This window comes from Simochromis diagramma, unplaced genomic scaffold, assembly GCF_900408965.1.
Source record: "Simochromis diagramma unplaced genomic scaffold, fSimDia1.1 OVJJ01000753.1, whole genome shotgun sequence".
In the NCBI taxonomy this organism is placed as follows: Eukaryota; Metazoa; Chordata; class Actinopteri; order Cichliformes; family Cichlidae; genus Simochromis; species Simochromis diagramma.
In genome coordinates this window covers 21544657-21568498 of record NW_024387523.1, presented here as the reverse complement: position 1 = coordinate 21568498, position 23842 = coordinate 21544657, and the positions used below count along the sequence as shown (strand labels likewise).

The following is a 23842-nucleotide window of genomic DNA, read 5'->3' as shown; positions in this document are numbered from 1 at the left end:
CTATAATAACAACTAATAAGCTAAACCCTGTAGACAACAGCTAAAGCTACAGGATTGAGAAGCTGAATTAAATATGTAGACTACCAAGTTAATGAGCAAGTTACACATTTTTATTTTTATTTTTATTTTTTAGAGCAGAAGCTGCATGCTGTTAAAAGCTCACACATGCAGCTGTCTGTGAGCTCAGTTTTTTTGTCCTCACACTTCTGCTTTGTTTCTGGCAGCATTTTTTCTTTTTCTTTTTGTGTCTAGACTCATGTGTGTAAAGCGTTCATGCCATCAGCAATTTGTTTTTTGTTTTTGTTTGATTATTTTGTTTGTTTGGAAACAAATTTTTGACCATAGTTGTGGATCACAGTGACACATAGTGATTAGGCATATGATTTACAAATGCCTAGTTTTAGAGCTGTGAGCTATGAGCTGTGAGCAATGCAAAGTTTATTTTTTTTTAAAAATCCTAACTTAAAAGTTTGAAATATGTGAGATGTGTGAATTCTTTGTAAAATAAAAAAAATAGAAATGACCTAAAATGCTTTAAATAAAAATGTAGTGTTGCATCTACAAAAGAAGAAGAAGCATTTAGTAACTTGAAACTAGCATTACAGACGAATACTGTTTTAGCACTGCCTGACTATGATAAGCCTTTCTACTTACATGTAGATGGAGGAGCAGGTTATATGAAAGCAGTGTTAACACAGGCATTTGGAGAAAAACAACGCCCGCTCGCATTTTACTCGTGCAAATTAGACTCTGTTGCGTGCAGCCGCAGCAGAGGCAGTAAAAAAAGTCAGCTGCCATTGTTTTAGGGCATACTCTGATCATCAGAGTACCCCATGCAGTGACTTCAATTTTAATCTAAGTCAATTTGTCTTACCTGACGCATGCAAGGCAACTCTCATATGTTGGAATCTTACTGTCGCAATCACACATTCGCATCAAGAAGTGTGGTCAGCTGAACCCGAGCACACTTTTGGCCTCACCCGAAGAAGGTCATCCACACTGCTGTATGAAAAAGTTAGATGAGGAGACAAAGCCACGTGCTGACATTCACAGCACACCACAACCCGGTTTCAGTGACATTTTTGTAGATGGCTCAGCGTCTAAGAATAGCCTAGGACAAAACTGTGTAGGCTATTCAGTGACTACAGCAGACAGAGTAATAGAAGCAAAACCGCTAACATCCTCGCACTCTGCTCAGAGTGCAGAAGTCAAAGCAGTCATACGTGCATGTGACTTGCACACAGGCCAAGATATAAATATATACAGCCAGTATGTTTTTTCAGCAGTGCACCACTTTGCAAAAATTTGGCAGAACAGAGGAATGATTACATCTACTGGACACCCAGTATAACATGGAAGTCTTCTGATGACACTATTAGAAGTAATAATATTGCCAAAACAGTTAGCATTATACAAATGTGCTGCACATCAGACAGATAAATCAGTAATAACTAAAGGCAATAACTTTGCAGATCATGCAGCTAAGTTAGCTGCACTACGAACTGTCGACACATTAATGTCTGCATCCACCATGCAAATACCACTTGACGTACTTAAAGATGAACAAAAGGCAGCGCCTACCACAGAACAAAAGAAATGGTTAAAGTATGGAGCACAACTAAAAGATGATTTAATGACTTGTGAAGGAAGACCAATACTTCCTAAAACACAGAACAGCAGCATTAGTGACCCATGGGGTTACCCATGTGTCATCGGCAGGGATGATACAGATCATTAATACACACTTTTACACTCTTAATTTCGAAACTTCAGTAAAAAGAATTTGTGAGAACATGCATGATTTGCCAGAAACACAACTCACAGGGAAATCTAAGGCCAAGGCCATATAGAGAAGAAAAACCTCAGCTCTTTTCCGGGAACATACAGATGTAGAAAAGGGAAAAGGGAATTCTACAAAGAATTCTGGATGATTCTAGCACCAGTTTTCTACAGAACGTTGTTGGAAATCAAAGAAAAGGGCAGACTTCCATCAAATATGAATTCTGCAAACATTAATCTCCTGCTAAAACCAGGCAAAGACCATGTATATCCCTCAAGCTATCGTCCAATATCCCTTATAAATGTAGACCTTAAAATGATCTGCAAAGCTCTCTCAAAGAGACTGGAGAAAATAAACCCCCTCTTAATTCATCCTGACCAAACTGGTTTCATAAAAGGTAGGCACTCATCAACAAATACACGTAGACTACTTCATTTGATAGACTACTCATACAGTAAAAACCTTGAAACTACAATATTTTCTTTAGATGCAGAAAAAGCCTTTGACAGAGTTAACTGGAAATTTCTATTTGCAACTTTACACAAATTTGATTTTGGATCCTCATTCATTAACTGGTTAAAAATATTCTTTTGCAAGAATATCAGATTACTCAATTAACTGGTCAAAATCTACAGTCCTTCCGATTAATTGCTCCTTCCATAATTCCTCTTCTGCACCACTGCAATCGGGAAATATAAAATATTTAGGTATTAATGTTTCTCCCAAGCTTGCAGATCTAACTAAATTAAACCATGTCCCACTTTTAAAGAAGGTAGAAGGCGATCTGGCTAGGTGGAAATGTCTACCCATATCACTCATGGGAAGGGTTGCCGCTATAAAAATGATGGTCTTACCAAAAATAAATTATTTATTCTCAATGATCCCAACTAAACCGCCACAAGATTGGTTCAGATCTCCAGATTCATGTATGTCCAAATTCCTTTGGAAAAATAAACCCCCACATATAAGCTTAAAAACACTACAAAAGACCAAGGATAAAGGAGGACTAGAACTGCCTAACTTTCAGCACTACTTCTTAGCCAACAGGCTTCAGTTTATCTCAGGATGGCTAAAACATACCCTCTTAGATGAACCTTGGCTAGATGTAGAACAAGCACTTTGCAATAATCTAGAGATTTCAGATCTACCATTTATCAGCTCAAACATCCAACGACATGAATGCTTCAAAAGCGTCAGCATCAGCTCTTCTCTGACAGCATGGTGGGAGTTTCTAAAATTGACAGTCTTCATTAATCCCATGCAAACGTACACCTATCTGGAACAACCTTGACATATTATAAAACAATAATATGATAAACTTTTCAGATTGGAGTGGTAAAGGAATCAAATATTTAGAACATATATTAGAAGGAACAGAATTTGTTTTATTGGACAGACTAGTTACACAATATGGGATCAACAAGAAAAGATTTTTAGAATATCAACAAATTAAATCCATAGTAAAAAAGAAATTTAAACCGGGTCATGTTGAACTACAAACACCACCAAGTGTGGCTCAATTTCTTACTCTTAAAACCCCCAAATTACTTTCCAAAATATACAGAATGCTTTCTAAAACAGATGAATCACTTCCTTCCTATTGCAAAATGGGAAGCGGATTTATCAGTTAACTTAGACCAAAACTTCTGGTCTCAGATTTGCTTAAAAACCTTTCATCTAATTAGAAATCCCAGTCTTCAATTAATTCAATACAAAATACTACATACAGTACACTATACAGGTCATCGGATGTTCAAGATGGGCTTTACATCTACCAACAACTACTCACACTGTCAAACCAATACACCGGACAATTATATCCACGCTCTTTGGTTCTGTCCACCAGTTCAGAAGTTTTGGCGCGAGATATGTGAAGACTTATCAAAGTGTCTGAAATGTAACATTCCAACTTCCCCTTTAGTGTGTTTGTTGGGCAGCTTAGATAATGTCACTACAGAAAAGAATATAGCCCATATGGTTTTCACTGCCCTATGCATAGCCAAGAAAACAGTCCTCATGAACTGGAAAAATAAAAATAATCTTAATTCTAACCAATATAGAAATTATCTATTAGATTACGTTAGTCTTGATACAGCCTCTGCTACCACATCAGATCAATTGTTCTGGGCACCTTTGATCAACTCCATAACCTAGTGGGGGGGGTCATAGTTTGGTCCCACCTTCGCTGTTGTGATTGGTGTTGGGGTAGGGACAGGCTTAGGGCTTCGGGGGGTTCCCCAGGAGCATCTTCCTTGGGGGGCTCAACCCGGGGTAGCGGTCATGGCCTATTAGGGGCTCTGTTGGCTCTTAGGTGACGGTCTCCTCGTGGCTGCGTGCAGCGGGGCTAGGGGAGGGTCTGTTCTGACGGACGTGGGTTACTGACCTGGTAGCCTGGCTGCCCCTGGGTGGGTCCGGGACGGGCGTGAGGTTCTGGGGGCGCTCCGTCTCTGGGCTGGGGCCCTGGCTGGGCCTCGGGGGCTTGGGTCCTGGTTGGTATGTTGCTGGGGTTGTGGGCGGGTGGGTGTATGGGTGTATTGGGGCCCGGCCCTGGCACAGGGTGCCGCCAGTGCATCGAGCCACCTGGGGGGCTCTTCAACTGGTGGGGGAGGTTGTTACACCTAAAGTGACTGTAAGACACAGAGACACACACCAAACAGTGACTTTAGTACTACATGCTGGAAGTGTGGAAAAGAAGGACATTTTGCACGTGACTGTAAGACACAGAGAACGCCCGACACAGAATGCTGCAACCACTGTGGCTGCCACCACCCAGACAGATGGGAGAGACAGAAGTAAAAGCATTAAAAAACAATGGAAGAGTATAGACTTTTCCAAGCATGGGAAATCAAAACTGAAGGGAGAACTGAAAAATTAGAGATCAAAGTAGAAACCGGATTGTATTATCAGCCGACTGAAATTTAAAAAGGGTTGGAAACAGACCCGACTGAATACATATAAATACAAAAGTAAAAAAAGTAAAATAATAAATAAACAAAAGGCTAAATTAAACGAGAGCTTAACTGTAATGTATTCAAACTGATAATAGCAAGGATAACAACCTGTAAACTGGTATTAACAATGAAACATAGTTGGGATGAAGACCATGCCCAGAATGAATAGAATGAAAGAAAATACATGATTCACACAAACACATATTAAATGAAATAGAGAGATGCATAAGGTATATTAAGGTTGTGTCATTGTTCAGCCAAGGAAAGTGTGTGAAAAGGAAAATGTCTCCAGCTTGGGAAAGGGTGAAACTGCAGATCACCCACAGCCCTTGGTGGATATAAATAAACTATTGTAATATACTATTGCTGTTATATAAAAGATAATAGCATTAATAATGAAATAATATTAATATGAAGAGGCACCTTAGTCAATTATGATGTGAGGTGGATAACTGTTAAAAGTAGCCTGCATCAAGCTTAAGGTTGCTCAAATTCAGTACAATGACATATGAGATGAAGAAAATAAAGAAAATATCTAAACTAATTAAGTGCATAGAGGCACTTGACCTGCTTGAAAACCTGTCATCCTAGATGAGACATTATTGAGATATAGAGCACACCTATACTAATAACTAATAAGCGAAACCCTGTATATAACAGCTAAAGCTACAAAATTTGTTTTGCCAATTTGTTTTTGGCAGCAGCTTTTTTTGCATCCTGACTCATGTGTGTAAAGCGTTCATGCCATCAGCAATTTGTTTTTGTTTTTTGTTTGTTTGTTTTGTTGGGTTGAAAAATAAGTAAATTTTTGATCACATCTGTGGATCACAGTGACACATAATGATTAGGCATATGATTTACTAATGCAGACGAAGTTTAATCTAAAATTCAAGGAGGACAAACAAGAACAACTACAATTTAATTTTCTGTTTTTGAGAAAGGAGAATTTAAATAATAATAATAATAATAATAATAAAACAAAGACTGATGTTTTGTATAAGTGGTGAAGAAAGCTAATACTGCAAAATACTGTCTAGTGCATGATCTTGAGGAATAAATGAAATCACTGAAATGATGCCACCAGTTGTAGCCAATCTCCACACTATACTGAATCAAGTCACTCCAAATGAACAATGGTTCTCAGTGATAGACTTATCAAATGCTTTTTTCTCAGTGCCTTTACACCACGCTACTAAACAAAAGAAAAAAAAGCTATACAAAATGCGCCACAGCCACAAACTAAGCATTCACATTTTTTCTAACTCTCAGTGAGCCTGAGTTATGACCAAAGGCTCTGTTCAGAAAAGCAAGGCCCTGACTCTCTGAACATGATATTCTCTTCATAACTCAGCAGTATGAAATGTCACGAAACAGTGTAACTCACTCACAGTAAATTAGCAGTATAGGATAATACAAATCTATCTAACAAATCTAATGATTTTCACATTCTTTTAACTCAGAAGTATGAAGCAAGCGTACTAACACACATACATGCAATGAAGAACAGCTTACACTATAGCGCACACTATACATGCGCCTGTATCTCTCATTGGTGTTAAAGCAGGGAAAACTTAACAGACTTTTGTTATCAAATGCTGAATTTCTCCACTGCTGACATTTAACTCTTCAGCAGGACAAAAAAAATAAAAAATAAAAAATAAAAATAAAAAATAAAGACAGAGAGAGTCTGGTATGACCAAGCAGTAATAAGAGAATAAATTTAGTTGGTAATACAGTAAATTATGAGATGCTTTCTGTTTGATTGATGCAACACAAGTAATTTACTGTATGAAGGAAATTTTCTTTTGTGATAATATTTTGAACGTGCATTTCTGTTGACCTATCAACTTAGCGCATTATAAGCTGATATGCAAATTAGTTGATACTAGATTTGAAAAAATGACTGGATTATAAAATAAGTGAATAAAATGTAACAGAGGGTTGAAATTACTTTCTTAATTCTAGTGTGTGGAGAAAGGTTTTATCGTGGCACACATCTGTTTACATGGGAGGAAACTCCTTATGTGATGCGACATTTAGCAATTTGCAAATGTGCAGCACATCAGAAGGATGACTCTGAAATTACAAAGGGAAACAATATTGTTGACAAAGCTGCAAAAGCAGCAGCTATAACAACCACAGTCTTACTAACAACTCATGAAAATCACACCATTCCACTATCTGTATTGCAGGACGAACAAAAAGCAGCACCACCAAAAGAACAAAAATAATGGCTAAAACAGGGAGCAGTACTAGACACTGCACTGTAAAAAACCAAACTTGCAATTGCTGAGCTTGCAGTCATTTCTTTCACAATTCAACAATAAAAGTTGAGTTGCCCCATAAACTCAAAAATATTAAGGGTTTCAACTAATCCTTTAACGTTTTGGAGCAAAAGTTGGTCTCAGATTAAATTTATTGCTGGCAAAATGAATGAATTCAAGTTTTACATGAGTTGAAGCTGTTGGTGCCTTTCTGTGCCTGAGCACGCACGCGCATCTCATATTTTTGAATACTACGGGGTCTAGTTTGCACTTTTGCAAGGACTGAAAGCCAACTGGCAGTCTGCCTTGATGCAAACATGAGGCTTGTTATACCAGGAGCTGGATAGATTGTTCATCTCAACTTTCTAAAGGCAAGTAATGTTTATTTTATTATATCAGACAATATATGTTTGAACAGTGTCAATTTGTCTTTTAGAAATATCACTTATTTTAGAAATAAGTTCTTCGTATTTTTCCGAAACTTAGCATAGCATTACTTTCTAGGCTAAGAACCCTTATGGCTTATGGGTATGTGTTTACTATATCATTTAAGATTCCATGTAAAAAAACTACGTGCCATGTCACAAAACAATGAAAATCCGACAAACTTCGCTACTAAAGAGGCGCGCTCATATCTGACAAGCCTCCGCGATACCCCCTATGCGTATTTCATGAAGTGCAGTCTGTGGCCGCCATACCACCGAACAAAACAAAATAGGCTGGCTCACTCATGACCAACGGCAGCAACCCCCCGCCGCTATTTAAATAAAATAAAATTCGGGGGCGCTCGCTGCCATGTCGTTTAATTTGTTCGAATCACATTTAGCCAATAAAATGTGTGCTTTAGTTTCTGTGTGAACGGGGTGGTGGAGTCCTCATGGCCAGCGAGCTCCACTAAACACACAAACATGAGGGAGAGGAAGATCAGAGAAGCAGCTACAGAGCAGTAAATATGGGGGTATTTTAAATACGAAGGCCTACTAGAGTCTGCAAGAGTCATATCAAACAGACTTTAAATAACTTAAAAAAACACAGATGCATTAGAACTAACTCCAGTAATGAAGCTGGAACTAAATAGATGAACAAGTGATTAGGACTGGGCGACATATCGAGTTTCTAAATATATTGATATATTTTTATACAAGATATGAGATGTGACAATATCGTTTATATCGATATAGTCTATGTTACATTATAATTATACTCGTGGAGCCGCAAGTTTGCCTCTCTTTCGTCCACTTTTGTCTCTACGCTGCGTTACTCCGCCTCTCTCCTTCACTGAATACAACTCTCCCTCCCCCATCGCTTCACCTGCAGGCAACGACAAGATGAACACGGCAGCTATCAAAGAGGAGCTGGTCGGTAAAAAGAAAACATTTGAAGATTACTATTTTAGTGCTGTCAGCGTAAAGTTAATGCCATAACTGCATTAACGGGGCAAATCTCTGTTAACTAGTTACCGCGGATCACCCTGTGCGTGGGGCTGGGCGGCATTAGTGAGCTAACCGGGCTAACGCGTTGACGCACGGCCTAAAATCCTTTCATCTCAAAAATCGACAGTCTGCCTTATGTATGAATTCTGGTTGTGCTCTCAATCACACCACCACACAGTACTGACCCACACATACAGTTCTTACACAAACACTGGACATTCTGGACATTGTTTTCACTTCATCACTTAAATCACTTCAAGCATATTTGCACTGCAGAAGACATAATGTGGATTGCACAACACTGGACACTATATTCTTCATTTCCAGTTAATATTTGTACAGCTGCTGTTATTGTGTATATATTTATTTATATTTCTTCATACATTCTTATATAGTTCTATATTGTGTATTTTGTTGTACAGTTATTTTATTTTCAACTTTAATTTATATATTTTATCTTATTCTTTCTCAGTTAAATTTACCCTTCATTCTAATTTGTGTTGTACATTTATTTCCTTTTTAACCTTAATTTATATTTTATTCCTTCCTAGTAAAATTTACCCTTTTTAATTTTTCATATTTATTTCCCTTTTTAATTTTTCATATTTATTTCCTATCTTATTCATAGCCTTTTCCTTTTTTGTTTTCTTTAGGTCACGTGCAGTTGTCCAAGCATTTCACTGCATATCGTACTGTGTATGACTGTGTACGTGACAAATAAAATTTGAATTTGAATTTGATTTGCTTACTGACCTCGAACCAATTTTATGTGGTACACAGCTTAAAAAAATATGTCAAAATATGTTTTGGTACGACTTCGGTAAGCTATGAAGCTGCACTGCTTGATGGATTGTTGGAGCATTACGGCTACCAAGGAGCCTCGCAGAGTGATACGTACTCTGCTTCAACGTAATATTACCATATTATGCGTGTAAGGACCATAAATGGCACCTGTAAGAGACACGGTTACAAAGAGGATTTCAAACTCCAGGCGGTCAGTTGCACAGTAGAACTTGGAAACAGAGCAGCTGCGAAATCTGTCTTTGTTATTATGCTCAGCATCTTTTAGTTTACATTTTGACTGCACCATTGTGACCTTTTTGTTATGCACAAAAACAACATTGTTTTGGTTTATTTATGGAGCATGATTATTTAATAAATGCACTTATAATTTAAACAAATGCTTAAGGAGTTTTATCCCACTCATACTCTCAATCCAATGTTTGTCATTCTAAGTTGTAAAACCAATCACACAAAATTATCCTTGGTATACATTAGGGCTGCACAATTAATCGTTAGAAAATCGCGATCTCGATTCATACTTATGTGCGATCTCATTTCCAAATGACAACGATTTAAAAAAAAAAAAAAAAAAAAAGACGACGACAATTGTACCGCATTTTGATCCGGGACGTAATCTGCATGAAAACAAGCGCTGACTCTTCCTGCTCAACAAATGACAAGGGCGGAGCCTTATACCACGTGATACAGAAGCTGTGCCGTGTGATGCTAAAATTAGCAGGGAAAAAACAACGGAGAACACGTCAGGGATGACGAGAAAGTGACAGGAGAAAATCCGTCCCGGTCAACCACCCAAATATCAATAACGGGAACCTTATACAGCGCTTCCCTATACCCGTCGAACTCCCGCAGGCACAAAGAAATTACGGAGGCTATCACTTATCACCTCAAGGTTCAAGGTTCAAGGTTCTTTATTTGTCACATGCATAGTTATACAAGTATAACACACAGTGAAATGTAGGCTGACACGCTCCTCGACATGTGCAAAAATTGGGGGGGGGGGGGGGGTGTAGAGGAAGAACATTATATATATATATATATATATATATATACAGACATATAGTATATACACTGGGTGAATGTGCAGTAGTAGCAGCAAGCAGGTGAATTCTGTATATTAATATGAATAGACATCTGACTATTTTACAGGAGACAATATAAACATATTTAAAATTAAAGGAATTTGAAATGTACATTGTGCCTTGGTTTAGTGTCTGGAAGAGTCCTGTCTCAGTCAATTATAGATGATGTGAGAGGGCGGGTGTGTGTGTTTAGGGCACGGATGGCTTGGGGATAGAAGCTCCTCTTGAGTCTCTCTGTCCTTGCCCGGAAGATGCGGAACCTTCTACCAGATTGCAGAAGTTGGAACAGTTTGTTGCCAGGATGGGACGGGTCCTTCAGTATCTGCGCTGCTCTAGTCCGGCATCTCCTGGTGTAGGTGTCCTGAAGCGGGGGGAGAGCAATCCTGCAGCAGCGTTCTGCTGTACGGATCACTCTCTGGAGAGCTTTTTGGTCCTTCACACAGCTGTTCCCAAACCACGATGTCATGTTCTGTGTGAGGATGCTCTCCACAGCGCCTGTATAGAAAATCCTGAGGATCTTTGGAGAGACCCTGAACTTCCTCAGTTGTCGTAGGTGATACAGGCGCTGCCTAGCCTTTTTGGTCTGGACCTGAATGTGGGCAGACCATGTCAGGTCTGAGGAGATGTGGACACCAAGATACTTGAAGGACTGCACCCTCTCCACTGGAGCTCCATTGATGATGATGGGCTTGTAGTCTCTGTGCTGACCCCTTCTGAAGTCCACCACCAGCTCCTTGGTCTTGCTGACGTTCAGCTGGAGGTGGTTGTCCTGGCACCACGATGCCAGATTCTTCACTTCATCCATGTAGGCCGCCTCATCGTTGTTGGAGATGGCACCCAACACCACTGTGTCGTCAGCAAACTTCACAATGGTGTTGGAGCCATGGGTGGCCACACAGTCTGAAGTGTAGAGGGAGTAGAGCAGTGGCGAGAGGACACATCCCTGAGGTGCTCCTGTGTTGATGGTGATGCTGTTGGAGAAGCACCTGCCCACCCTCACCACCTGAGTTCTGCCAGTGAGGAAGTCCAACACCCATGCACACAGACGGCTGTTAAGTCCCAGATCCCTCAGCTTTGTGAACAGTCTGCAGGGCACTATTGTGTTAAACGCTGAACTGTAATCAACAAACAGCATTCGCACATAGTTACCCTGTTTCTTGTCCACGTGGCTGAGAGTGGTGTGTAGGACGTGGGCGATGGCATCCTCTGTGGATCTGTTGGATCTGTAGGCGAACTGCAGCGGATCTGTGGTGTCTGGGATGGAGGAGGAGATGATGTTCTTCAGCAGCCTCTCAAACACCTTCATTACTACCGAGGTCAGTGCAACTGGCCGGTAATCGTTCAGGGATGAGGGTTTGCTGTTCTTGGGCACAGGGATGATGGTGGATCTTTTGAAGCATGTGGGGACCACAGACTTCGCCAGGGACTCGTTGAAGATGTAAGTGAACACACCTGCTAGCTGGTCAGCACAGCAGCGCAGCAGACGGCCGGTGATGCCGTCTGGCCCCGCCGCTTTCCTTGTGTTCACTCTCCTCAGTGCCGCTCGGACGTCATGCTCCGCGATGCTGGTCACCGGGCTCTCGCTGATGACGTCACTGTCCTCGGTAGTCAGGCGGTAGATAGCATTAGCCGCCTGGCTAACCTCGAAACGGGCGTAGAACCGATTCAGCTCGTTGGTGAATGCAGAGTCGGCGTTGATCGGCGCAGTGTCCCTGGCTTTGTAATCCGTAATGGTGCGTAGTCCGTGCCACATACTCCGTGTGTCGCCCTGGTGGAAGCGGGACTCCACACGTTCCCGGTACCTGCGTTTGGCATCTCTCACCGCGCGCCGCACGCCGTATGAGGCCGCTTTGTAGGCGCTCATATCGCCAGTGGCGAGACCCGCGTTGTAGGAGGCGGTCCTGGCGTTTACTGCAGTGCGGATCGATCTGTCCATCCACGGTTTCTGGTTTGGGAATGTGGTGACTCTCGCAGTGGGGATAATCTCCTCCGTTAGCATATTGACGAAGCATACTGCTACTTCCGTAAACTCGTTGATGTCGACTGCGCATGCTCTGAACATGTCCCAGTCTACGTCGTTGAGTGCGTCCTGTAGCGTAGCTTCTGATTGGGCAGTCCACCGTTTTACCTCCCTCTTGGTCACGTCTTCCCTCCGTATGCTTTGTTTATACTGGGGAATGAGGAAGATGGCGTTGTGGTCAGACTTCCCAAAAGCCGGGTGTGAGACAGCTTTGTAGCCCTGCTTGTATGGCGTATAGCAGTGATCCAAAATCCGATCCCCTCTCGTTGGACACGAGACATGCTGGTAAAAGTTTGGCATGACTTGTCTGAGGTTCGCTTTGTTAAAGTCTCCTGCTACAATGAGGGCTGCGCCCGGGTCCTTGTTTTGAAGCGAGCTCAGCACATCATGTAATTCGGACAAAGCCATACCTGTGTCCGCTTGGGGTGGGATGTAGACCGCCGTGGCGATGACTGAGGTGAACTCACGGGGCAGATAGAAAGGGCGGCACTTAATGCTCAGGAACTCCAGATGTGGCGAGCAGCCGCTGGAGAGAGTAGAAATGCTCCTGGCATCACACCACTTTCTGTTTATCATGAAACACACTCCTCCACCTTTGGTTTTGTTCGACTCTGCCGTTCTGTCCGCGCGGAGCACAAAGAATGAATCCGACGGAGTTACGGCCTGGTCCGGCACGGTGGGGGTCAGCCATGTCTCCGTGAAGCACAGAATGTTGCACCTGACCAAAGATATGGCTCCCATCAACACTGTGCAAAACGAGGGATTTAGGAAAATGATCAACACCCTAGACAAACGCTACACAGTGCCGTCCCGCAACTATTTTTCTATTGTTGCACTACCTCCTCTATACACGTAGTGTCCAGCAACGGTGGAGACGGAATTTCAAGCAGTACAACATTTTGCGGCAACAACAAAACGTGAGACATTTGTTGTTTTTATGTTTATTTATTGTTTTTATGTTCAGTCTCAACTGTTACGAAGTTGATGTGCAGTTAATAAGTGCAATAATTATTTATACTGGAAAAGAAAATCGTGAGAGAATCGTGATCTCAATTCTAAGCCAAAAAATCGTGATTCTCATTTTATGCAAAATCGTGCAGCCCTAGTATACATAATACATCCCAGTACACTGTTGGTGCATTCCATGTAGAATACAATTTGTTAATAATAAATTAAATAAATTAAACATTTAATAAATTAAACCTTTGATGTATATGGAGTGCCAGGACTGCCATAATGCATTAATTAAATACACCATTAAATAATTAATTAAATGTGGCAATAATTAATTAAAATTGGAATTAATTAATTAAATAAATAGTTACGACACATGTAATTAATTAATTATTGACACATTTAATTAATTATTTATGTATTTCACATTTTAATTAATTATTGACACATTTAATTAATTATTGACACATTTAATTAATTATTTAATTAATTAAGTCCTGGCGCCTGGCTCTCATCTTGAAATAATTTTATCTGTCAGCCTCACCCATCAAACTCAGGGGGCGGGGTTAACGCTGATCGAGTCAAAACCATTGCTTTGGCCTGGTGGCCATTGTTTCTAGCACACAACAACCGGCATGTGGAAGCTAACAGAACTGAACTTTGAAAAACCCTGTTTGTGTGTCACCAAATACCGTTTTAATATTTTTTTAGCCGAGAATGTAGTGGTTTAATCTTCATGTGTCTGGTCGGTTTGTCAAGATACAGCCTCTTTGCAAAAGTGCTTCGATGATTTCGGAGATGTCTGCCCAGTCTCACGGCAAAGCGTGGGATAGACCCGCTCGCCTCGCAAGCAATCCCACCGACAAAGCGCAGGCCCCGGTACACAGCTGTAGTAACCCCCGCTGACTTCTTTTACTGAGGTTATATTTATCGGTGTTTTATTTCCTGATGTTCTTATGTGTCCTACGTGTTTCAGTCGCCAATTCTGAATTATAACTAACATTAAAAACATGTTTAAGGAGGGGAGAGAGCAAATAAATCTGTTTAACATCTGATCTTTGGGTTTTTGTTCAGTAATCAGCGTGACCTGTGTATAAACGCATAAAAGAGATAACGTTGGTGTTTCTGTCATGTAGTAACTGCTGGCTTTAACTGTACAAAGGTTGTTCGACACTATGAAACACATACAGACTTCATGATGTTCGGCTAATATTTTTATTGCGAATATTAATCATGAGGGTAAACGGCCCTGTACACCACGGAGCGAGGTCAGCATATCCACGATATCCACGATATCCTCAGCTCCATGAGTTAACACAAAGTTTCCCAGCTGACTATCTAACTGCCAACTATTCCAGAGACGTGAAAATATACAGCATAAAGAAAAGTGTAAGAGACTCAGCAGCAGATTAGAATAACAGTTATACATTTAATAAATCACCAAATGAATCCAAGAAACGAGCAAACCTGTTCCGACAATTTGAGTTTGTATTCCCTCAGCTGCAGACTCGCTGCTGTTTAAATGTTTGAAAAGGAAGATTAGATATAAAAAACGTCAAACATAGACTCAGTCTGCCTTCACATTTGATATGAGGCCAGCACGTATAGTGGCTGTGTCCTGTTTTAAGATCATACATGTAAAATTGTTGTCTGACCTCCGTCGATCCAGCCGCTCAGAGTCCATGGTTACCATGGTTACTGCATAAGCAGCTATAATGTTAACAGCTGGCACTGAGGAAACCTACATGGGTGTTTATGTTTTTCATTGCAAAAGAACTGTCTGAATGGTTAACTGAAGTTAACTTGGATAAATTATAGTTAAGGAGTTTCACAGATAACGCCTACGTGAGCTGTGTGACTGTTCACCTGAAATCAGCAGGCTATTACTGAAATACACGTGCTATATCATAAACTATGATATAAATAGGGAGGTCCTATTAACATGTTTAGTTTTAAAGGACTCCTTCCTGCCTTTAGTCTCCTTCATGAGCAGTATTAGTTTTCTTCTAACATCCAGAAGTCTGCACCATGTGTTTCATAGTTTGTAACAAGCCTTTGACAGGTAAACATAACATGACCGAAAAAGCAAAAAAAAAAAAAAAAAAAAGAGAGAGAGTGTTGACATAAGAAGAGAAAATGCTCTCAATTATGGAGACAGGCAAATGGTTCATTTATGTTTGATGTGTGTTTATTCCTCCCTAAATATCGTCGGTGAAGTTTGCCATGCACGTCAGATTTTCCTGCGCATTTTTTATACCTCTGCCAACAGAGAGAGAGAAAAAAAATCACATTCTAACAGACAGCTGGTGCTTAGAATACAGTTGAATAACTATTAAAAAACAGATGATATTTAGATGATAGTTCAGTCTAACACATGTTCCAGTGAACCATTAAACGTCTGTAAAACTATGCAGTTATGAAACGTAACTTTAACCTCAGCCAAACCGATTTGCTCAGTTGTAAATAAAACAGCGAAGTAAACGTGACCCGACAGCCAGAACCTGAGTGAATGAAGTCCAGCGTTTAACCACTGAGAGCTAAAACTCAGCTGAGGTTTCAAAGCTGTGTGCCGGTGATTGGACATCAGCTGCTGATGAAGCTGGTTCGCCTATAAAGTGCTCTGTAAGGAAACAAGCTCCAGCAGCTCTGCGCTCGGGGAAAACACTATATTTACTTATCTTGTGCAGAAAAATGCGCTGACATTGCTTTATATCGAGTACCGGCTGCCCGGTTAAACTGTGACTATCACCAGGTAACGTGGGCGTGTTTCTTGAATTAGCAGCAGGTGTTAAACAGCTGACAGATGAGGAGGAGGATGCATGCAGGTAAACTGAGGGTCTGTTGAGCTGATCGCTGGTTTCGTGCGAAAAATGTCAGCTCGTTCTTTATGTTACAGAAGCACAGAGACACAAGACCAGGCGGAAAGAGACGATCGTTCGGTGAAAATGAGAATCTGCGAATGGAACATGTGGAACACGGAGAGTGGAATATGTAAACAAACCGGTTAACGTAACCCCCTGGGTGCACTCTGCATGCTAATTGTTAGCAGAGCTAGTGAAATCTCTGAAAACATCTGAGCACTTTTGCAAACATGTTCTATGTTGACAACCTGACCAGACATACATCGCGACATTCGCGGCTAAAACACTGTTAAAAGTGTAGCTGGTGACAGAAAAACGGGGTATTTTAAAACTACACCACCACCATTGCTGCCTGTGATTTGATCTGCATTCTGGGATACCTGGCTGCCCCAAGTCTACACAAGCAATCGATTATCTAGGATCGACCTGTTTTGACTTACTTTGCACGGCAACCAATCAAATGTTAGAGAAGCTGCATGGGCAGCGTTAACCCCGCCCCCTGAGTTTGATGGGTGAGGCTGACAGATAAAATTATTTCATGATGAGAGCCAGGCGCCAGGACTGCCAAAATGAAATAAATAAATATATCATTAAATAATTAATTAAATGTGTCAATAATTAATTAAAATGTGAAATACATAAATAATTAATTAAATGTGTCAATAATTAATTAATTACATGTGTCATAACTATTTATTTAATTCATTCATTCATTATGGCAGTCCTGGCACTCCATAGTGTAATGTATGTTTTGTAAATTATTTGTTTTACACTGTTTTACATGGCATTTTACAAGGCAGAATCAGCTCACTTTAGAGAGCCAAAACAATTAGGACAGGAGAAAAACATTCTTAAGTAATGTCAGGAAGCTGGTATATTATTTTAAAACTAATTGCTATTTTTATTTATTTAGAGAATTAAAAGCCAACTCCAGACCACTGCTTGCTTGTCCTGATTTGGGAGGGATTGATGGAGAGTTGGTAAGGAGAGGAATCAGAACAGGAGTGCCTCCCCCCGCCCCCAAACACATAATCAGGTAATGTAACTTTGGTAATTTGAGATTAATTCAGGTTTCTTTTGAATTGTTGACACTGTCCTCTCCTCTCTTCTCATTATAGTTTTTGTATGCAGTGCCAGTTCTGCTCTTTTGTCTGTTCAAGCCAAGAAGTACTCTTAAGGCATCACCAGCTACGACATAGAAGAGGATTTCATTTGCCCTGTGTTTACAGTGACTGCGTCTGTTCGTTTAGGACACAAGGGGCATTGGAGTCTCACCTCAGCAGATCACACAACAGGGCTAAGAAAATGCAGGAGATCTCAACATTTTTTTGTGATTTTTTGTGAATTTAAGGAAAACTGCTCACAGCATACATCTATTTCACATATTTTAAGGCACTTAAAAAAACATCAGACTGTATCCTGTCCTTTCCAAAAATGTGACTATGCTACCAACAATTTATCAACCTTTACGTCACACACAAGCAGAAAGCACAAAAACTCAAAAGATATAAAAAACTGTATTAGACTGATTTCTCATGCAAATGCATGTCCTAGTGAAAGTAGCTCCCCTGATAAATCCTTAAATACCTCTCAGGAGCCAGAGACATTACCAAGTGGTTCAGGTGTAGCATCAAGTGATAAAGAGGACAATGAGTTTGTAGATTACCAATGTCTTGAACATAAAATAGCTAGACTTTTTCTATGCATGCAAACATTGTTACATGTTTCTAAAAGTGCTTTGCAGAGAATTATTGAGGAAATTAGTGACATTTTAAAATTTTCTCAGGTTCATTCATTTCAAAGAATCAAACAGGTGCTTGCTGAACAGAACATTGAGGCAGATGATGATGTAATTAAAAATATGAATGATGCACTTTTCAAAACCAACCCATTAATTATCTCAACAGAACCAAAAGGTGCATTATCTACTGATTACAAGAGAAATATTTATTTCAAGAATAATTTTCATGTAATTGACCCTACAGAGTACATCTACAAAGCGAGAACTAGAAATACATTTGTTTATGTCTCAGTAAACCAGGTCTTGGAGAACTTATTGAAAGAGAAAAGTTTCTTTGAAAAGTTAGTATTTGATAAAGAAATTAGTGAAGGTTACAGATCATTTAGAGATGGGCAATATTTCAAAAACAACAAGCTTTTAGGATTGCAAGATACTTGCATTAGTTTAGCTTTGTATATTGACGACTTTGAAATATGCAACCCTTTAGGAACATCTCGAAAAATTCATAAAATAACTGCTGTCTATTGGGTTGTACTCAACTTGTCTGCAAGGTTTCGTTCTACATTACACTCAATACAGCTTGCTCTTCTTGGTAAAAGTGTAGACGTTAAACAGTTTGGGTATGATGCTTTTCTTTATCCACTCATTGAGGATTTAAAATGTCTTGAAAGCACAGGGGTGTATGTTGAATCTTTAAATAGTTTTTTAAACGGAACTGTATTTTGTGTCTGTGCAGATAACCTTGGGGCTCACAGCCTTGCAGGCTTTTTGGAGTCCTTTAATGTTGACAAATTTTGTCGATTTTGTAGTATTGATAAACATCAGACTGCAGCTCTTGATCCTACAGAATTTCCATTAAGAACTGTGGAACAGCATAACATTTTTCTAGAAGAGCTTGAGGATGGTCAAAGACAAAGTGTGTGTGGTGTCAAAGGTTCCTGTGCCTTAAGTGCGTTGTCCTATTTTCATCCAGTCACTGGATTTCCTCCAGATATATTACATGATTTCTTTGAAGGTGTTGTCCCTGTGGAATTGTGTTTGTGTCTTCAAGATTTAATCAGAAAGGGTTTTATTACATTTGAAGGACTAAACAAACGTATAAAATCATTTCCATATAAATTCTCTGATAAGCTCAACAAGCCACAACAAATTACAAAAGCCAGTTTTGGAACAGGAAGAGTGAGTGGCAATGGACATGAAAACTGGACACTTTTGCGTTTGCTGCCTTTTATCATTGGGACCCGTATACCAGAACATGAGCCATCATGGGAAGTATTGATGGACCTTAAGGAGCTTGTTGAGATTGTTGTCTCGACAACCCTATCAGAAGAAATATTGTCATACTTGGACACCAAAATATTGGATCATCGACGACTACTGATAGAGACTTTTCCTGATTTTAATTTGAAGCCAAAACACCACTATATTGAACATTATAGTCATCTTGTGCGTTGTTTTGGTCCCTTAGTTGATTTGTGGACTATTCGATTTGAATCTAAGCACAACTTTTTCAAGAAAACTGTGCATGATGTCCAATGCTTTAAGAATATACTACTAACACTTTCTTCAAAGCATCAACAAATGATGGCATACTTCTTAGATGGTCACAGTCTTTTTAAACCAAGTCTGCATGTTGATAATATTGACACAGTTGACATCTGTTTCTTGAATGAAAATCTTCAGAAGTGCTTGAAACTGAAATATCCACAGGTAAAAGCGGTGTCATTTGCTAAATGTGTTTATCTGTATGGGACCCAGTATGTTAAAGGCATGATCATTTCATCAGGACAACTGAGTGGACTACCTGAATTCTACAAGATACTGAACATTTTGGTAGACTCTGGGAAAGTGTCATTTGTTGCTACAAAGCTCTCCTCTTGGTTTATGGAACACTACAGATCATATCGGCTTGACAGCAGCTACAAAGATCTGGAAATACTTGACCCAGAAGATTTGAATGATTACCACCCTTTAGCTGAATACTGCGTAGATGGACAACTGATGGTGACACCTGTTACGTGCCTCCTGCATTGAAAGTGATGGTATGTATTATTCTTAAATAGTTTTCAGTTGATTACTTTGAATTTGTCAATTATGTACTTTTCCCATTGTAGTGTCCATTTCAGTGGTTTTTCTGTAATGCAACCGTTCACTGACTTGTATCCCCATGTGATGTCTGTGTTGTGTGTGTAAGGTCGGGGGGCGGGTTCATTCCACTGCAGGGCAACCTGCATGTGGCGAATAAACTTTGAACTTGAACTATTTAGAATTGCGCCCTATTTTTTGTTTTGTCTTCACAGGCCCTGTTACTGCGAGTCCACGTCAGTCCAAAACTTATCAGAAAAATCCAACTGTCCACTGTTCCAGAATCTGTGAAGCAGCTTCAAGATGAACTACAAGCAAAGCTTGGACTTGAAGGTGACTTTGCAATACAATATGAAGACCCAGATTTTGGGAACGCACTTTGCAACCTGATGGATATTAAGGAGCTACCTGCTGGACGGGCAGTGTTGCACCTCATTTGGGAGGAAAATGCATCAGCCTCGCCACCACAGACTCCATCTGATCATAGCGCTATCTCATCTATTGATACAGCCAGTGTGAGTTCAGCATCTTCTTTCAGCCCATCCTCATCCACCCAGACCTACATGCGTAACACTTCACAATGGCCAAATCCATTTCCTAACCCAACCTTTTCCTATGATGTAGCGTTAAAACTTTGCAAGGGCAATGAGGTATATGAGAAAGCAGGGGCAAATTTAAGTGTAACAAGAGACATCAAGATGGAAATTCTAGACAAGCTGGCACAAGAAATGTTTGCAATCAAAGCGTACCCTGACAAGAATGAAATAACATCTGTTGCACAGGAGCTAGTTTCCAAACATCCCTGCCTCAAAGAGCATGGCAATGGCACAGGATATGATGGTTGGGCAACAAGCATTAAGTTCAAGCTTGGCAACTACCGTTCCAAGCTAAGTCAAGCTGGATGTAGTGAAGTTGCAGTCAATCGAAAAAGAACAGGGGAAGAAGATGACAGTGGCTCAAATAGATTTTCCTTAAAGAAACCAAAGCGAGGTGAAGTCAACTTTATCCCTGATGCCCCAGAAAACTACAATGATGAGTCTCTTGAAAATGAAAGATGAATTTTGGAAGATGAAATGAAGAAGAGGGATAAGAACATGGCACTCATGTTCACCCAAAAGATGGACATCACATTCTCTCTCAGGAGGAAAGAAGTTGTGGAGATGCAGCCCTTGGTCAAGGAAATGCAGCTCAGATGGCCAGCTCTCTTCTTGAAAGAACAGGTAAGATAATCTCTTAAATATTTAAAGGAAAACTTCCATTTTTTTTCCCCTTTTTCCCAGTGTGGTCTTATTTCTAGAATGGAAAACGTTCATTTATTCACCCAGACAAATTTCAAGGCATTTGGAGTTGTTAGAAAGAAATTTTAATCCCAATGTTACGAGTCAGTCGTTTTGCAAGAGAGAGCTGAGCCATGGTTATGGGGAAAGGATTCACTGAGACAACTAAGAAATGCCTGAATTAAGCCAAAAACCACTCTGGAGGGTTTTTAATCTAAGGAAATAACATTAAAATGTGTTTAAAAGCTCCAAAAAGTTGATTTTACATGATATAGGACCCTTAAAATTTCTTCTGAACAACTCCAAATGCCTCAAAACTTGTCTGGGTGAGTAAATGAACGTGAGCTCCATTTCTCCCTTCCGGTTACAGATGAGCTTCCCAACCCCCCTGAACCACGGTTGCCGCAATGACTTGTCTTCACTGGGCATCTAGAATCTTTTGGTGCTGACCCTTAGCAGGCAACAGCCATGAAACTCACAGAACAGGATTGAGAAAGTCACTTGCGTGTTATGAAAGTATACAAATTTGACCACAGGATGTTATTCTTACTTCATTCTTACATAACTATAAAATTAATGACATTTTTTCAATGAATTTAAAATACAATTTATTGATTTATTTCTTTTCTGCAATGCATCCAGTAACAATTGAAACCATTATTTTGTCTTATCAACATTTGATTAGGTATTCTATAGACTTACTGTAAAATCTGCCGATCAGATTTTTCTTGTTTCTTTTTTTTTTTTAATACGTCAGTTATAATTTGTACCACCACCACCACCACTAAAAGAAAAAAAAATCCAATCAAGGCCTGACCAATAGATCAACCGAGACTAACTAAATGTTTTGAAATTAGGCTGTTTTAACCAAATTTGAAAACAATGTGATTTTTATATAATGTACCTTTAAAAGTTTTCTTCTATATTTTTTTTTTGTTGCTTTGTAGATTTGTGCGGAATTCTCACGCATTACCACCAAGGATCTCATGGGGACCTTCATGACTGCCCTCGACACTTACTCACTTCAGCTGATTAAGCTGTATCGAATTAGAAAAGCTGCTTTCCGCAATGACATGGATTCCCTGTTGCAGAAGTTTGATGAACAGGTAATATATAAAAATGTATTTGTGTCTGGTTTATGAGGAACCTGAAGTTCCCACTGTAACGAAAGATACTTTATTAAATATTTACTAAATTGATGTAAAAATTGTTAGTTTTCAAAAAGTGTGTCCTGAATGGGATTATAAGCTAACAAGCAGCGCTGTGTTTGGCAGATGGCAGGTCATGACAGACAGTTCAACTCTCATCCCACTCATGGCACTTTTTGTTATAAATGTTGTAATAAGTGTACTGCATTTGTTGCACATCAAAATTACTTAAAAAAATAAATAAATAAAAAAAACTGACAAAACCATGAGCAATTATCTGGAATAACTCATTTCAACATTTTATTTCATAAGGCTGTATTTTTAGCAACAACACTTAATGTGTTTTAAAAACAAAATGGTAGGTTTATAAATGAGACTGAGTCTTATTTGATTTCCTTGTTTTAGGTCTCAAACATAGTCCAGCATCGACGAACCATCAGTTTGGAAGGGTTACCGATATTTGTTCGCGACGACGAGACCAAACTCTTCTTAACATGTCTGGTGAGTATGCAAATCTACTCAATCTTCAGTTTTGGTTTTCAGAGACTTATATGTACTGTTGTTTTTTATTTTGCATAGGATACAGATCCAGTTGAGAGGGCAACCCGAGGTGTTACGGTGGGCATCCTCACTGTTCTGGAGGACTACGTGGGACCCAACTCGCAGTCCACAGTGGTCAACACTGCCATTGTTTTGGAAGAGGACATTATTCTTGATGATCTGCCAGACCTTCCCACTGCCTTTGCCTACTTGTTTGGCCTACTTTATGGGCTCAACATGGAGTTTCCCAAAGAACTCAAGTACACATTTGAAGCTGTGCAACACATTTTTATGGAGTTGACATCTACCTGTTCCCAGAGGATAAGAAGCTTCAAAACCAAGCTCTTAACCAAAGTCTAGCCTATTTGACAACATGTTCAACTCAAATGCAACTTGTGTAAAACAGAATGCAGCAATTTGTTTTGATTTACAGTTTTTGGGTTTCGTGGCAAGTTGCTCTGAAAAAAGTTAATTTCTGGCTTTAAGAAAACGGTAAGGTGCAGAAAGTTCTGAATCAATCTCTTCTGTTCTAACTTTACTTAATGTAGCTTGCATGGCTTATTGCAGATTTCATGTATAACAAGTTTTTATAAAATGTTGAAAGGGTTTATTCTAACTTGAGCTGTTTTAAACAATTTTTATAATCTGGTTTTAGGTACATTTGTACTAGTTTTATAACAAATGTGGCGCAATACTGAACTTCACAGGAAATTGGAGTGTTGATACCATTACTATTAAAAGACAAGTGGTGGAAAAATTTGTTTGAAAGTTGTTTGCTGTATGGAAACCAGATAGAAGTTGTTCACATCTTGCCATCTGATGTTTTGAATCTGTTTGTTAGTGACTATCTATCAAGATAGGTTTGATATTCTGTCTGACAACACCACACCTTTAAAATTGGATGA

General features: G+C 39.7%; 1 protein-coding gene across 4 annotated transcripts; it reads left to right on the top strand.

The window, feature by feature from the left end:
• The first annotated feature begins 16905 nt into the window (after positions 1-16905).
• Positions 16906-23498, top strand: LOC120727192. 4 transcript variants are annotated; one of them, XM_040021389.1, is made up of 5 exons: positions 16906-19929; positions 20188-21192; positions 22197-22355; positions 22803-22898; positions 22977-23498. In XM_040021389.1, exons 2-5 carry the CDS (start codon positions 21046-21048, stop codon positions 23295-23297), a joined length of 723 nt encoding a protein of 240 aa, XP_039877323.1. In that variant the 5' UTR covers positions 16906-19929; positions 20188-21045; the 3' UTR covers positions 23298-23498. The 4 variants fall into 4 exon arrangements, 1 of the variants encoding a protein (XP_039877323.1); XR_005694452.1 differs by having other exon boundaries at positions 16907-19929; XR_005694451.1 differs by having other exon boundaries at positions 16907-19929; positions 22803-23498.
• The last annotated feature ends 344 nt before the right edge of the window (positions 23499-23842 follow it).

Coding starts and splice junctions, on each gene's coding strand:
- LOC120727192 (XM_040021389.1), top strand. CDS start 21,046: ATGAAGAAGAGGGATAAGAACATGGCACTCATGTTCACCCAAAAGATG. Junction 21,193..22,196: donor CTCTCTTCTTGAAAGAACAG/GTAAGATAATCT, acceptor GTTGCTTTGTAG/ATTTGTGCGGAATTCTCACG. Junction 22,899..22,976: donor AACTCTTCTTAACATGTCTG/GTGAGTATGCAA, acceptor TATTTTGCATAG/GATACAGATCCAGTTGAGAG.